The following is a 15,873-nucleotide window of genomic DNA, read 5'->3' as shown; positions in this document are numbered from 1 at the left end:
TCTAACACAATCTATCATCCTCCCTGCTTCTCTTACAGCCCATTTTCTCAGGCTTTCCTTCCTCCTCCCTGGGTGTTTCTACATTTATGCCTCTGTGTACTATGGCTTTTTATTCCTATGTGATGATGAAAAGTGTTCGTGTAGGAATAGAAGCCATTTTACACGTGGTGAGAGAGCAACATGACAGAAGCATGACAGAAGTGAGAGCTCCTCGCTGCCTGCTCGACGGTGCTCCTGGAGACTAACATATGGTTGGATAAATGTAACTGTCTCCTATTGAATGTTTCCCTGTGGTAAAGAAGCATTTATGCCCATCTTGCATATGATGAGTGAGCTCATTGAAGTGCTGATCTGAAGAGAAAAAAATGAAGTCAGACTTTGTTGTGCGTGCACCTGTTTTTGCCTCCAGGCACAAGCCGCTTCCACTGCTTGCAGTGTTTGATGCATGTGGTGACAGCTGCGGTCCGCAGGGATGGAAGTTGGAACATTTGCAAAACATGTCATGAACAAAGGAAGAAAAGAGCAAGGATAGACCAATACAGATCTTTAATAACCAACTATAAAAGAGGCACTTAGTGAACCACTTTACAACTTGCAAGAGGCACTGCATTTCCCTTACTTCTCACTCTGATTCTTTTGCACATTATTAAAATAAAACTTTGACATGAAGCATTACACCAAACAATGTTCTACCTACAATATTATACAATATAAGATACATACAGTATAAACAAGATAAAGCACCTTTGTTGTCCTAGTAAATACTATTCATAATTAAACAGTTGGAGTTACAGACACAGATGATTGAGTTTGTGATTTGTGTGTGGTTTTATCAGTGCATGGGAAGAACTCCGAATACAGGTCTTGGGACTGTCATGTCCTTGTATGCACTTGAGTTTATACAATGGAGGCTTTCCTAATTTTCTATGAGCCTACATAAGTACTTGGATGGTTTACACAGTATCTTTAATAAACTACAGAGAACCAGTAAAAACAGTTGGATGTATGTACTGTAACTGCTACAGATCTCATGTTCCCTTCCGAGGACATTGGCATTCACATTACAACAAAACACAATGTAGCACCAGGTAATATTTATACAAAAGGCTAATATGATGAATGTCAATGCAGTACAGTAAAGGTAACAAAATAATACAAAATGAATATGTTGGAAGCATGTACAAAAGGTGCACAGACAATAGTCCAGGTCAGTTATGATGTCATTTGGTCCTTTTGCAAAAAGACTTATGAATGCAAAATGAACATACTTTTCTTAGAAGAAAATATTTTACTGTATTTTCAAGTATTCTTTTCTTCTTTCCTTTAGGTAAATGAAATATAATCTCTGAAATGGGTAATATCCAACAAAGGAAAAGTAGAAAAAAAAAGTTCAACGATTTCCCCTACGAGCATCATTTTTAACCCAAAATTCATATCTGCTGCTTGTCCTCACATTTGTGTGATAAAAACACATGTACAAAGAAGACATAAAGTGACTACGTAAGTATTTAAAGATAGCATTTCACAGAAAAGAGCTGTGCAATCTCATTCACCATAATGAATTGTCTTAAACATTTATAACTGTGAAATTTACAGTCCCTTATTCACAGATCCATCGCCCCTCTCAGTTAATAGATTCTGATGTGTCCTTCCTTAAAGGAATCTTAAAGCTTGTGAGTTTTTGGCCAAACAGCTGGCTTAGGAGGTGGTTCTGTGACTCAGCTGTCCGGTAGGAATGGCTCTCCATTGACCTAACTCCTAGCTTTGGCCTGGATTTATTCAAAGAATTGTTCATGGGAACTGAAGACACTTTAGAAATAGGGGGATGCAAAGGCCGCCCCAGAGGTCCCTTTTTGGCTTTGTAGTCCCCGTTAAGAGGAGTCACAATCTCAGCTTTCTTGTGTGCACAGCTATCAAGCAAGCTTCTTTTTGCCTGCAAACCCGTGTTTGATGTCTTGCACTTAGACACGATTTTGTTGCTAACAACATCGTCCCGTACGGAGGATAGCACAGGGTAGTCGTTGGGTCCGTCTGACTTTCTTTGCAGAGAGGGATTTGCACACTTGCTGGGGCGAAATTTCTTTTTTGCCCTGGAGTCAACACCAAAGTTCTCCTGTGTGGCCGGAGAGGAAACCCTTTGCAGGATGTGGGAGGATTTCAAGTCTTTCCTCTTCTTCTGCGGTCTCACAGATTCTTTGTCCTCATTTGAGGCTGAAGCATTCAGAGAAACTTTGGAGTGGAGGACTGGTGTGGATTCTGTAGCCCTTGTGCTGCTAGCTGTCGTGCTGTTTTTAGTGTTGTCAGCTGGTTTGGCTGAGGCATCTTTGTCTTTCGTCTGACTGCTGCTTTCCTGCTCAGCACCGTGAGATAAAGCCGGCTGTTTGCTGTCATGATTTGAAGCTTTCGACGTGTGATGCCACTGCTCGTCATCCTGCTGTTGGTCCATCACATCACCAGTTAATTCATGCTTTGCTGACTCAGGTGTCTTTGAAATGATTTGATTTTCTCTTGAGCTGACAAAAGAGTCCTCACTAGGCGGAAGTGAATCCGTTTTTTCTTCAGTCACAGCTGTGTCACCTTCAGCAGAGCCTTCCTTAGTTTTAACAGTCTCCTCTCCTGCACAACTACTCTCTTTCGAGGCTGACCATGAAGTAGTCTCTGCTCTAATGCAGACTGACTCATTCTCCTCTTTCACATCACATGGCTCAGTAATTGATTTTATATTACTCTCTTTATCAAAAGTAGGTGAGGCACTTGGGTCAATTTCCTCTTTCTTGGGTGTAGCGGACTCTGAAGAGCCCGTATTAATACATTTCTCCAGCTCTACAAGTAGTTCAGAGTAATCCTCGGCAATGTCTTCAGTCTTCACATTTGTATTGTTTGTGTCACTGCGGTATTCATTTGTGATGGTCTGCGTGGAGTCGTCTGCTGTAGACACAGATGGTTTTGAAGACTGTGTTTCAGAGTTTTGATTTAAGTGCAGTGAGCTTACGCTGGCGATGCCACTGTCTGAGCTATTTTCTTGCAGGCTGTCAGAGAGAATTTTCCTCTTCTTACTTGCAGGCGAATCACACTCATCTTCTTTGGATGCTGATGCTTTGACAGGTCTGAGAACGCCTCGGAATTTGAAAATTTTGTTCCCCCCTGACAGGTGCTTTTCCATGTGACGATCAAACTGTTCCTTCTTAGAGAAAGTATAGTTACAGGTGCTGCAGATGAAGGACTTTTTAATCACATGCATGACATCAGCACAGAGCTCGCAGGTGTAGAGGGTGGTGTGTTTTGAATCCAGCTCATCCACCTCCTCGTGTGCTCTCTTCAGATGGCCTTTTAGCTCCTGTGCCTCCAGATAAGAGACAGGGCATTTGTGACACAGGAAAATCTTTTCCAAATTGTGGACCACTAAATGTCTCTGGAGTTTGAATGGTTTGGGGAACTGTTTCCCACAGTGGTGGCAGTCTCTTGAAGGGTCCTTGCAGTTGGGATGCATCTCCACACTTCTAGGTGTCTCTGTTTTGTGGAGGACCTCAAGTGGGGTTAATATGCTCTGCTTCCCACCTGCTCCACTGCTGCTTTTAGTTCTGTGAAGTTTTGCCTCAGCCCCCTCTGAGGTTTTCCCCTCTCCTGCAGTGCTGTCTGCAGCAACAGCTTGTTCCTGTTCTTTAGTGGCTTTGCTGGACTCTCTGTTGGCTTTGCTGGGGCGGTGCTGCATGATTGAGGTGATAAAGTTCTTCACGGCTGTCTCTTGCATGAAGCAGCCTGGAATGCCTAACATGGAGCCTTGTGTCTGACCCCTCCGGGCAAACTGAGTGGCATGTTCTCGTAAATGCTCATTGTACATCCACACATCTGATATCTCCTTCAAGCACATTCCACAGGTCCAGATACCTGTTTTGTTCTTCGCGTGCTTCTCCCTCAGATGGTCTCGCAGTTGCTCTCTGGAGCTAAACTTACGCTGGACACACATGTAGCAGGTTGGAGGTGGAGAAGGGTTGTGGGAAAGTTTGTGAAAGTTCAGTTCACCTAAGGTAAGGAACCAAGTGAAGCACGCCTTGCACTTGTACTGCTTATCTTTGACCTTTATCCGACCATCTTGCCGTTTCCTGCCTCGCCGCTCCGTAACTTTCTTTGACTTTTCATCATCTCTGTTCTCCACATCAACAGTTGCAAGAGGAGGAGCCACTGAGATATCTTTATTCGAGTCAAAGAACTGAATGTCAGGAAGTTGAAACGTGGTGTTGATGTTCTGGATATCAATGCTGTGGAAGTTTTGGACACTCTCTGCAACACAAGGCTCTACGGTATAGGGGCCGGAGGGCAGGGGCAGTGGGCAGGGTGCAGGCGACACTTCTGCTTTACAGGTGCTGGGGTCAGAGATCACCGCTGAGCCTGCATCAAAGCCATCGAAGTCACTGGGGCAATTCCGTTCAATGGTAGATTTATCAATGGTGCCCTCGAGGGGATTCAAGAGGCTGTCAAGCTCTTTAATGTTCTCATGAACATCCCGCTGATCACTTTGTTTAACATCTGACAATGGCTTGGCATCAGCCTTTAATGTGCTGTTGTGGCACATATTCAACATGATGGCATCGTCAATAGATATTGTCTCATATTCACAGTGGTTAGTGTGATTGTTAGTGAATGTCTCTGTTTGGTTCTCCACATACTGATCTTTATTTTGCATGAAGGTTTCTGTTGCAGGGTAGTCCTGAGTTGCATCTGAGTTGGGCGATAGCCTCTGTCTTTTGTTTCTTTTGGTGTACACCCTCGGGCACTTTTTCCTTTTTGCCTCCTCGTCTCTGGGGAACAGCTGTGAGAATGTGGTGTCATCGTCGAGTAAGGCCTTCAGCTCGGGACTTAAGCCAGGAGGACTGAGAGGGGAAGAACTCAAACAGGAGAGAGGATGTACCTCGTCTGAAGGGCCACTGTTTTTCTCACATTTTATCTCGGCTGCCACTTTTCTGAGAATCTCTTCGGCGAGGCTCTCCTCTGATCCTTTCTGTTCACACATCACTTCCATGGCGCACGGAGCCTTTCTGGACTCATCACATTCTCTGATTATATCCTTGCCCACAGATACAGCACTTTCCACATTATTATCTGTACACACTTCCACATTTGCCATTTCTGTCATGCTCGTGTGTTTCATCCCTTCCATATCAGTGGTTTGATTTAGCTCCACAGTTTCATTAAGCACATTTATCTCCTTTGTTGGAGATCGGAGTGTTTTGTCAAAACCAGACTTTGAAGTAACATGGTGAGGGAATTTCTCTGTTCCAGGAACAGTTCTGTCATTGATCTTCACATAGTCCTCGGGAGATTTGTGCTCTTGTAGTCCACCGCTTTTGAATTCAGGAGTTATAGCTTGAAGTATGTCTGTTTTTAATATGTTCAGAATCTCGTCAGAGAAAGGGTCAGGCTTTATATTTACCTCACTGTTTTTGTTCTTTCTGGCTTTGTTGCTCTTCTTTGCTTTTGTTGGCAGCAGAGGGTTTTGATGGCCTATTTCATCCACTGCCACTGTACTTGTCTCAGTTGCCAGTTCCTCCAGGACTGACTCAGTCTCTGCTGCTTTAGATATGAAAGTGCTACTTGTCTCAGGCAGCCCATCTATTTTTGTTGAGTAACAGGTCTGTGAATCATCTTTATGTTCCTTCTCTGTGGTTTGTGACGCTTCATAAATAAGCATTTTCCCCTGATGGCTTGATGTTGTGCTCTGTGGGCCGATGTGTTTTTCAGTTCTGACCAAATGCTTCATGGCCTTATGCCTCTTTAACCCTGGCACAGTCCTGAAACACATGAGGCAGATTTCACAGAGCACTTTACCCTGTTGAGTGTTGCTCTGTGTCTTTTTTTGTGATATTTCCTTGTGTACTTGCTGTGTCGTTGAGCACTGGCCAATCTCTATTGCTGGTTGCTTCTCTGATTGGTCTGGTGGAAGAGGCATTTGTTCGTTTTCACAGATGATGAGTGGCTTAGGAGTGGGCGGACCATCTGAAATCTTTTTTCTGAGAAGTGTACTGTCCTCAGCAGAGTCCTCATGAGAATCTAAATTCTCTGATTGAACCTTTCTCAGCAGGTCGGCATGAATATGTAAATGCTCAACAGATCCAACGGGATCGTGAGAAACCTCCAAATCTGTCTTTACATTATCAGCTGAGGAATCTTTGCTTTTGTTTTCAGGCGGGAGGCCCAGAGAAAAACATTTGAATTTCATACTCTGCTGAAGGACCAGTGGTTCATCTGATAAATTCAGTTCAGCTGCAGGATCTGGGTTCAGTGTTACTGCTGTGTCTGTTTCAGTTTTGTTAAAAATCAGTGCAGGGTTAACGCTGAGGTCACATGGTCCACGGTCATCTCTGGGACTCTGCTTAATGTCTGGATTCTCTTCTGGTTTATTGGCTGGTGAAATCGGTATGTAGTCATATTGATTCAGTTGTGGAGGGTCATCTGAGATGCAGTTGTAGTTGAGAGGACTGAGCTTGAATTCATACATGGGATCTCTCTTTTCAAGGCTGTCTGATGCTTTGGGAGGTTCTGCTGAGCTGGTCACCGGAAACGGAGAGGGAGTGGTGGTTTCAGAACTGGGCATTTTACACACCATGATTCCCAAGTCCAGGGCAGGCGGACTTATCAAGGAATACTCCATCACAGCTGTTGTGTTAAGTTCTTCACCACTGCTTAAAGCTTCTCTGACACTGCTGTTTTCATTGCTCATGGGGGATTTCATATTTTGAATTGAACCTTGGTTAACAGACACATTATTACATTTGCTTTGTGACTGCTCCTCTATGTCCCATTTGTGCATCGGTATTTGATGAGAGGTTGGTAAAAGAGGACTGGCTGGTGGGGCAGTGTGTAGAAAAAGACAATGACTTTCTTCCACCTCCTCTCTGCATGGTGAGTTTTGGTGACTTGCCATGAAATCAATAGGAAGGTGCTCTTTGATGTCCTGAACATTTAAAATCACTTCTTGTTTCTGAATGGTGTCAAAGGCAAGACCTGCTTCACATTTTAGCGAGTCATTCAGTGGAGAAACTTTGCAGGAATGACTGTCAATGAGGCCATCAGACTGTGAAAGAATCAGCAGATTACTTTGTCCCTCTGTGGACTGGGTGTCTTGGGTGGGTGAGTAGTGACTAGTCCTCTCTCTGTTGGTTTCCACCAGTATTGGGCTGCAGGGCTTATCTGTGGTGACTATTTCCACTGACATATCAATTGTTGGACTTGTAATGTAAGTCTTAGCAGGGCTGCAGTTTTTAGAGGGAGATCCAATGAAATTATCCTGTTCTGCTGTTTCAACAGTTATTTCTTCGATTACACCGCCTGAGCGCTCCACTTTCAGTTCATCAGCATGTGATGAATAAACGTTGCCAGGACTATCATGGTTATCAATAGATTGTTCTTTGAGTGCCGCTTGAATCACATCCTGAATTTTCTCGCCAATGTCTAGACTGCTGCCAGGTAGAGCTGGTGATAAAGGATGGCAAACAGATTGACCAGTGATTCCCTTCACTGCCTCTGCTTCTTCACAGCTGTCTGTGGTTGGACCGTCGCCATTGTTTTTAAATAACTGATTCACGTTGTCTGCTTCACTGCTATTCCCACCGGACTCCTCAAGCACATGTGGGTCATGTGTGCCCACACTGGAGCAGTGAGCAGACTCAATCAAATTACTATTCTCAGCAATATCCTCCTCTGATGCGACTTTAGTCTCAGCCTTGCTATCGTTGTTTTCTGTGGGCTCACTTGGCTGCGATGAAATTGGATGGTTTCCATCAACTGCAGGGTCAGTACTGTTAGAGTGAGATGACTGTGACTCATTCAGAACGAATTCAATATCGTCCTTCCGCTCATTGATGTTTGGAGGTGATAATATATTCTCCTTCCCAGTAATTGCTTCCTTTTCACCGTGATCTTCTCTTTCAGCTGCATCAGTTGCCTGACATTCAATTTCTTGATGTTGTTGACTTGTGAGAGAGGTGACATTCGGCTCCTTATGCTCTGATATAATGGGTTCTTTTTTGAATATAGAATCTGAAATCACCTCAAGGCTTTTCATGAGGTTTTCTGTATATCTCTTCTGTTCTAAAATCTCCTCCTTAGTTTCTACAGGAGTCTCTTTTTCAGTGTTTCTCTCCTCTGATTTCTGCTTGTGGTGGAGCTGTGCATGCTCAACATGTGAGGCTGTGGCGATCAAATTTGGTGCACTGTCTTCTTTCTCAGTAAAATGTTCAAGTGCCCCTGGTTCATTGTGAATTGGAGTGTGGGGACTGGTGTGTCCACTCATGAGCTCAAACTGGAATGGACTGGCCCACGGTTCGGTGAAAGGCTCTGAGGGCAAGCTGGCCACCGGTACATCTATGGTTTGCACAGGGCACCTCATATCCAGAGCAGAGCCTCCACTCTCTGACTCATTACCCAAACGTAAAGGTGAAAATTTGCTCATCTGCAGCTGCTTAGGGACATCCTGAGCTAGTAAGGATGGGCTTTCCATCTTAGCTGTCTGCAGCTGGTTTTCGAGCTCATTCACTATTCTTTTTATCTCTAGCTCATCCTCTGATGCGCAGCTGTTCAGATTTGCACTGTAGTCAATTATTTTTTCTGGCAGAGACAAAGGAACGTGATTGTAATGTGGCTTCTTTTCATTTGATTTCTCGGAGTTGCCTTTGTACTGAGATATCTCATCTGGTAGCACAGGGCTAACTATAAGGTTCCAGTCCCTTTGTTCCAGAAAAGGAGAGAAGGATGATACAAACTCTTCCTTTTTATCAGTTGTATTCTCTATTGAATGGAAACCCTCTTTCTGAATCGGCATATCTGAGTAAAGGCCACTGTCGAATCCTGTGAGGTCCCCGAACATTGATGAGGTGTCAAATGAAAGCGGGGATTTCATGAGCCCCTGTTCCTGGTCCAGGGGGTAGGGCATGAGGTGAAGCGAATCTTTTTGTATTGGACCCTGGCTTTCAGTTGGAGATAGGCACACCTCATCCATCAAAGAGGTGCAAAGAGACACAGGCTTGTGTGTGTCTAGGTCATTGACTAAAGTAATAGGCTCTTTCACCATGCAGACACTGTCACTCTGTTTTTCAAATGTGGTACTGTCTGATAGTTCTGGCTTTGTGGCTTGGGGCTCCTCTCTTCTTTTGCCCTTTGTGTTTCTGTCAATATTGAAATCAGTTTCTTTGTTGATGGTGGGAGAATGTGAATCAAGCCGTCGTGGCTTGTTATCTGGACTGCTACACTGTGCTGGATCTTCTTTGGGGCACAGATTGTCTGCTCTCTGAAGGGTGTTTCTGTCTGAACTGAATGTAGGGGTAGTTTCTTTTCTGGGAGACACAAGCTTCGCTCTTGATTTTGCATGAGAGCTTCTGCTCTTTTCAGAGTTTTTGTTTGTGTCTTTTGCTTTTTGTGAGGATGACACTGGGTCAGCAGCCTCATGATTTGAATGATACTTCTTTGGGTCCTCTGTACTGTCATTATTATCAGAAAGAATGGCTTTGTCAGAATTACACTTCTTGACAGATTTGGTGAACGTCAGTGCTAGTGTGTTGGACTCTTTGCATAACTTCTGCGGGGAGGACCTTTCACAGGTTTTTTGCTCTGGAGACTCTTTTCTTTTGATGCCTGTCTTCTTCTCACAGTCTGAGTCAGTGCGGTCAGTGCTTTTGGGGCTATTGATACCATCGCTTGAAACACTCACAGATGTGCTGAGTTCACTGCTTGTGGATGACCTGCTACCCCTCCTCCTGAGTCTCTGGTGAGAACCATGTTTCTCAGGCGAGAGAGAGAGCTCCTCGCTTTTTTTAATCTCAAAACACTCCCTCGACTCATGTCTCCATGCTGCCTGGTCCCTCTCACTCCTTGCTCGCCATTTGCATTCTTTGGTGTATGTGTATTTGCATCGGCTGCTTTGATTCAGCCGGCCTTGGCTTGCTATCTTTACGGGCTCACATTCGTCATCTGAGTCCGAGACATAGTCGTATTCTCCAAATGCAGGGTTCTGTACAGTGGGAGTCAGCCTCTCCATCACTAAGGAAAACTGGAGGTTTTTGGTACCTTTAACGTGGAGCTTATGGAGCTTATTTTTCTGTTGAACTATTTTGTGAATAAGTTCTTTGCTCCAGGTACCCCCTCCAGTGCTTTTCCTCTTGCTCTCTTTCACTGCAGCTCTTGAGGTTGGAGATGTAGAGGCCTGTGAGGGCGTTGACCCTCGAAGTGCAGAGCTGTCCTGAAAGCTTTTAACACCACAACGCTCAGAGAACTTGCTAGATAAGAGAAACCTTTGTGTACTTGTGTTTTCGTCCTCACTCTTGCACAGCTTTCTTGCCTCTTTCACTTTGCTGTCTTGTTCCCTCGTCTTCTCCCTTGAGGCGATTCTTGAATTTTTATGAGAGACTTCTTTTTTTATGTTAATTTTCTCATCTTGTTCCAAATTCAGAGATATTTTCTCAAGTTTGCTTTCTGTGTACTGTTTATCTGTCTCAGGGCTCTCAACATCAGAGTCATAAAAATACTTTCCCTGTGTGAAAGACCTGTCATCATCTGCTGCTTGTTTATTTTTGCTCTCAAAGATCAGGGACTCTTTGGTTTTCAGACATTGCTTGTTTGATGTTGCTTTAACAGTGGTGAGGTCATCATCAGCAAATGCATCGATAAAGCTACTGTCTATCTCTGCATTGTCTGACTGATATCCCAGTCCGTTCAAGGCTTCTGTGATTAGGCTGTCTAATTTGGCATCCTCCATTTCCAGCTCAGGGAGAGGGACAGGGAGGTTACCAGGACCAGAGAACAAGTTGAGTTTCATTGGATCATCCTTATTGTCTCCTTTTGTTTCACCATCAGATATCAGCTCTCCATTTTTATTGAGGCCCAGCAGCGATAGGTGAAGGTCAGATGGGCACCTTGACATCGAAACATTTGACCCTGATGAAACTGCTTTTGCTGGTTCCACATGAAACTTTCTGCCGTCCTCCATCTTCGATATTTCTTTGACGTCATTTTGTGAAAACGCATGCTGAGCACAGTATTGCTTATGGCCCAGAAATGAAGCCAGGTTGTTGAAGTTCTGATCACACTGCTTACATGTCAGAAGCACATCCAACTGGTCAAGATTTGCTGTGGCTAATGAGGTCGCTAACAGCTGATGTGCAGAGTACGGTGGTGGAGGCTGGTGATGCTCCACCCCAAAACTGTCCATGTATCCTTTGTTTCCATCCATAGTAGACTTTGGATTCGTGTTGTTTTGCACGTAGCTCATCATGTCGTCTTTGGCTCTGTCTGGTGCATAAGGGAGGTTTCGTGGAGCGTCAGAATGAAACTGGTGAGAGTGGGAGCTCAGGTGATCTGATGGTAATTGTGTTTTGGCTTGGGGCTGGTGATAAAATGGGTGCGGGGTGTTTGACTTTGACATTTGACTGTCCTCTGAGCTGATGTTAACAGGACTGGTGGATGCTGGGGAGAGGGAGGAGCAGGTACTACTAGATGCAGGATTATGAACTGGTGAGGGCAAAGGAGATTCATAGGGTGACACCATCATAAGTCCCATAGGTGGGACCTGCAATGGAGGATAGCTATAGTTTCTTGATGCTGCTGCTGGAAGAGACTGGTTGAGTCCAAAAAACACTGCCTTACTTTTGGATTCACATACTTGTGCATGGCTCATCTCTACTTTAAAAGTTGAGACTGTATTACCACTATGTTTTACAGTCTCTTGTCTTTGGTTTGAAAACCCATCACTAGTTCTGCTGCTCTGAAATGAGCTGGGGGTTTTCAGGGAGCTATGTTTATGGGACTTACTATCATCTTGCCAGTCAGAGGGGGAAACCATGTAAGCCAGTTTTTGACTGCTTATTTGCCTAGATAACTCGATTCTGTTTTGGTTTGGCATGGCAGAGGTTGGCCGTATCTGCTGCCAGGGCATTCTGCTATTTTTAGATGAATTTTGCCTTTGGTCAACAGCTGGCTGGTTCTGAAAATGAAACTTGTCATTCATATCAGTATACTGAATTGTGTTTTGATCAGCTGATGAATATGTCTTATTTGGCCCTTCCCATGAGTGTGGTAACCTATTTAGAACCTTATTATTGATGTTTTTGTCAAAGGTCATTGGGCCTGTGTGAATGTTACTGACTGGAGGATTGTTAAATGTTTTGCTGGAAAAGTGCATTTGGGAGCCTGGACCTTGTGAAACATTTCTCGCATGGCGCACACTCCCTTGAATGAGTGTTCTTTGGTTGGCAGCTGTGTCTTTGGGGTGACAGTTCCTCTTACTCCCCGAGGTGATGGCTGCATCCCTACTGTCTGCCTGTCCAATAATGTCTGTGCTTTCAGACAGTGCAGTCTTCCCCTGCTCTGACTGCTGTGAGCTGGAGCCAGAGCTGTCACTGCTGGCTGAGTCCTCACTCAGATTCCTCGGACACTGGATGGAAGATGTTACCCCTTGAATAAACTGTGACTGTGGGGGTTGAGGATAAGAGTTTCTATCCTCTGGTTGCTGTTCATTACTGAACTGAGTGCTGTTCTGCGCAATGTTTTGCCCTTCTCCAGGTGTAAAGGGGAAAGAGTTGTGGGTCACATGAACAGAACCTAGGGAGGAGTCTGTAAAGTCTTGGGATTGGGGGTTCTGTTCACAGGGAAAAGAGTCAGAGGTTGATTCTTCCAGAAAGTGATATCCATATTGAAATGGACCAGGCACAAAAGTATTTGCCTTATTAGCTTCTGTTAGGGCAGTGGGTTTTTGTGATGAAACCCCATAGTTAGCACCATTGAAAGTCCTTTCAGGAGACTGCCATGTATTAGAGCCACTCAGCTGAAAGTCAGCCAGGATCAGCTGGCTGCTGGGCTGTGTGCTGTTGTTCTCCATTGAGGCAGACTGCTGCTGCTGTGACAGGGGTGGATGTGGGTGGGATGACGTTCCGCTTGAGGAAACTAGTGCCTGTGAGGTATAGCTTGCAGAGGTAAGGTTAGAGGAGGCCTCCTGGAAGCAGCGGCTGTAGCTGAGCTCTTCTTGCTGTAGTTCGGCCTCTCTCTCTGGTATACTGGGAACGTGGAATCTGTAGCTGCCCGAGACTGGGCCACGACTGGTCTCCAACTTCTTGGGTGGCGAAACCTTCTGCTGTGGGTAGGCAATACCAATGGTCGGGTTGGAGCGTGGATTTGTAATGCTAAGTCTGTACAGCTGCTGCGGGTTGCCACGCTCTGTCTTTCCTGACCGCTTCCCCTTCTCTCGGCTGCGGCCCTTTCCACTCGGGGACTGGGGGCTGCCTTTGCCAGTTGACCAAGTCCTGTCAGTGGCAAATTTTGATCGGTTCTGCAGTGACCTGAAGTCAATCTTCCCTGCCTGTTGTGGTCGTATGACAGCCTCACGCTGCTGATGACAGTCCCTTTCTTTCTCTAGTTTTTCAACTTTGGCCCCTCTGCTGCTGGCTGTGGCCTCAGTGCCTGTGCTGGAAAAGTGCTCTGAAGACTCCTTTGTGGTTTTGTCACTCTGCTGTTCCAGTGCCGTCCCCTCATCCTGCAGTTTGGACTCAGCGTCCAGCTCTTTGACAGCATGCATTCGCTGAGTCTCTCCTGCCATGGTGCACAATGCGTGCTGTGAAGGCCTGGTCCTCAGAAGTGCTATCTGGGAGACAGGGGCATCGTCTTCAGGGTTGTATGAATCAGTAAACGTCCAGGGGCAGGAACTGCAGGGACAGGGCTGCTCGCTGCGGGCTCATCTCTTCACTTTCATTGTGAACCGCTGATCTGGCACCAAAGCAAACAGACCTGGAAGGAAAAGAGAATAGAGAGGATCAGATGACAAGCTTTAACTTTTTATTAAAACAAATTAAAAAAGAAAGAAAGAAACAAACACCCCCCCCCAAAAAAAAACATGATTCGAAGTGATTGTATGTGTTTCTGATCTGATGATGCTATCCAAACATGCAAGCAAAGAATTAAACCCCATTCATAAATTAATTATGCATCTTTAAAATAAGAAAAAAATATTCTGCAATCATTCTTTAGTCCAGGTATTAGTGTGGAAAATTGAAATGTGAGGAATTTGTACATAAAACAAATAAAGTTAATGAAATGTATGATCAGAACATACATTTTAAAAAAATGTTAAAATGTACTATTCAAACATCTACTTTCATGTGTGAGATAAAGCGCAATTACAATATTCCTAGTTTCTGCCAGCAGAGTGCACTATTGCAGCATTTTACAGCAGTGCCACACAAAGAACTAGTGTAATCAATAGGGAATTTCAAAATACTGCCAAACTCCGATACTCCAAGTCTTGGAGATACTACTAACACTTATATCCTTTATTCCTGACAACAATAAAAAGACACTTCAAATAAGCAAATGCAGTTTCATCTGAGGATTCCTGCTTTGCAGCAGTGGATTGATGGCTCTACAATTATCACAGTCAAACCCTCTACATAACCAATCACACAAAGAAACCAGTTTGGTCTTGAAATGATGAAGCTCACTACAGTACTGAGGATGAGAAAAAATACACAGTACATGGATCCAAAACACGCTGCCAGTAAATGAATCACAGACTCTTAAAGAGCGAGGACACAATGCCACAGTGTTCTATTGCTACAGAGGGCTGCAGGTTTAGATCATGGAGGAATATCAGGGATTAGTCAGCCATTAGACAGTGAGAACTGCGGGCACACTGACGTTTGTTGCCTTTCCTCAGGCATCCCAGACACAGCTTCTCAGGTCCCAGTTTACTTTGGCCCTGTCCTGCCTCTGCCTCTGCCTCTTTTGAGGTCAGACCAGATGAAACTTGGAGTTAGCACCAAAATGTAATTTCTAGGCCTGGTAACCAAACTTCCATCCCACCTCCTACTTCCCCTGGCTATTACCAACTCTAATGTTGGGGGTGGCCTAGAGGTTGGAGAGAACATCTTTTAGACAGAGGATTTGGGTTCAAGCCTCTGTTTTTGCTACCATCCACACCGCTGAAGTGTCCTTGAGCAAGACACATTCCTGGCAGTTTTAGAGGTGCTCTTATGGTTTCTTAGGATGGTCTTAATCTGGGAGGAATGACTAAAAACAGTGTAATTACGCTACAGTTTTGCTGTATGACTGTGGCGCATGTGAGCTTTGCATCAGCCCTCTTCATCAGGTGAGGACTGATGGCCCAGCACACTGCCAAACACAACTTCAGCAGGATGCATTTTAAAACAGTTAGGGACAAGAAGCCAAAAAATTAAAATTATATGATCATTTTCAGCCTCAGGGTGCAGTGGAGTCATTACTCTGACATCTTCAAATGTGTATAATATAAATGATACATGCCCTGTTATCAAGTTGAGGAAGCAATTGTGTTTGAGTATATATATGCCCTCTGCAAAGATGCAGTAAATATGTCCACTAAAACTCCATCCTCATCAGTCTTTCAGTGGATTTTGTTGTTCTGCCCCCTCAGGGTCATTTCAAGATCAGCATCTGATGTTTCCATTCTGAATACTTTTCTATCAGTCCAGGGGCTGAGCCTTTATCAGCTAGATTACATTAATTTAATTAGGACTTTACAGCCAAATAAAGTTGTTTTGTTGCTTTCCCTGTTGCTTATACACTTTGATTTGGTTAAAGTATAGCTGTAGAAATATCTTTGTTTGCAAAATACTATGAGTTGAGGACCAAAAGCCAAACATCCGCATTTAGGTGGATGTAGTGAATATGAATTGTAGCAAAGCACTGTTTCAAACATACAGCAACATTTTTTGAGTGTAGTCAGCACGAGAGTGAAGGCTCCATGAAGGGAAAAAGTGGCACTTTTTATTTTTTTCTGCACACTTAGATTCCTTTCGAAGAGATCCTATCTGATCATTTCAGCATTGAGGTTATGATAAGATTGTTTGACATAACATT

General features: G+C 44.3%; 1 protein-coding gene across 1 annotated transcript; it reads right to left on the bottom strand.

Annotated features, from left to right (window-relative positions):
• Nucleotides 1-483: 483 nt before the first annotated feature.
• znf469 (zinc finger protein 469) lies at nucleotides 484-13,579 on the bottom strand. The gene has a single exon (XM_070971927.1). The coding sequence runs from the start codon at nucleotides 13,577-13,579 to the stop codon at nucleotides 1,625-1,627; it is 11,955 nt and encodes a 3,984-aa protein (XP_070828028.1). The 3' UTR covers nucleotides 484-1,624.
• Nucleotides 13,580-15,873: the final 2,294 nt, after the last annotated feature.

This window comes from Chaetodon trifascialis, chromosome 10, assembly GCF_039877785.1.
Source record: "Chaetodon trifascialis isolate fChaTrf1 chromosome 10, fChaTrf1.hap1, whole genome shotgun sequence".
Lineage (NCBI taxonomy): Eukaryota > Metazoa > Chordata > Actinopteri > Chaetodontiformes > Chaetodontidae > Chaetodon > Chaetodon trifascialis.
This window is presented reverse-complemented; position numbering and strand designations above follow the sequence as displayed.

Excerpts from the sequence above, each read along its gene's own strand:
- znf469 (XM_070971927.1), bottom strand. The coding sequence starts at position 13,579 with ATGGCAGGAGAGACTCAGCGAATGCATGCTGTCAAAGAGCTGGACGCT.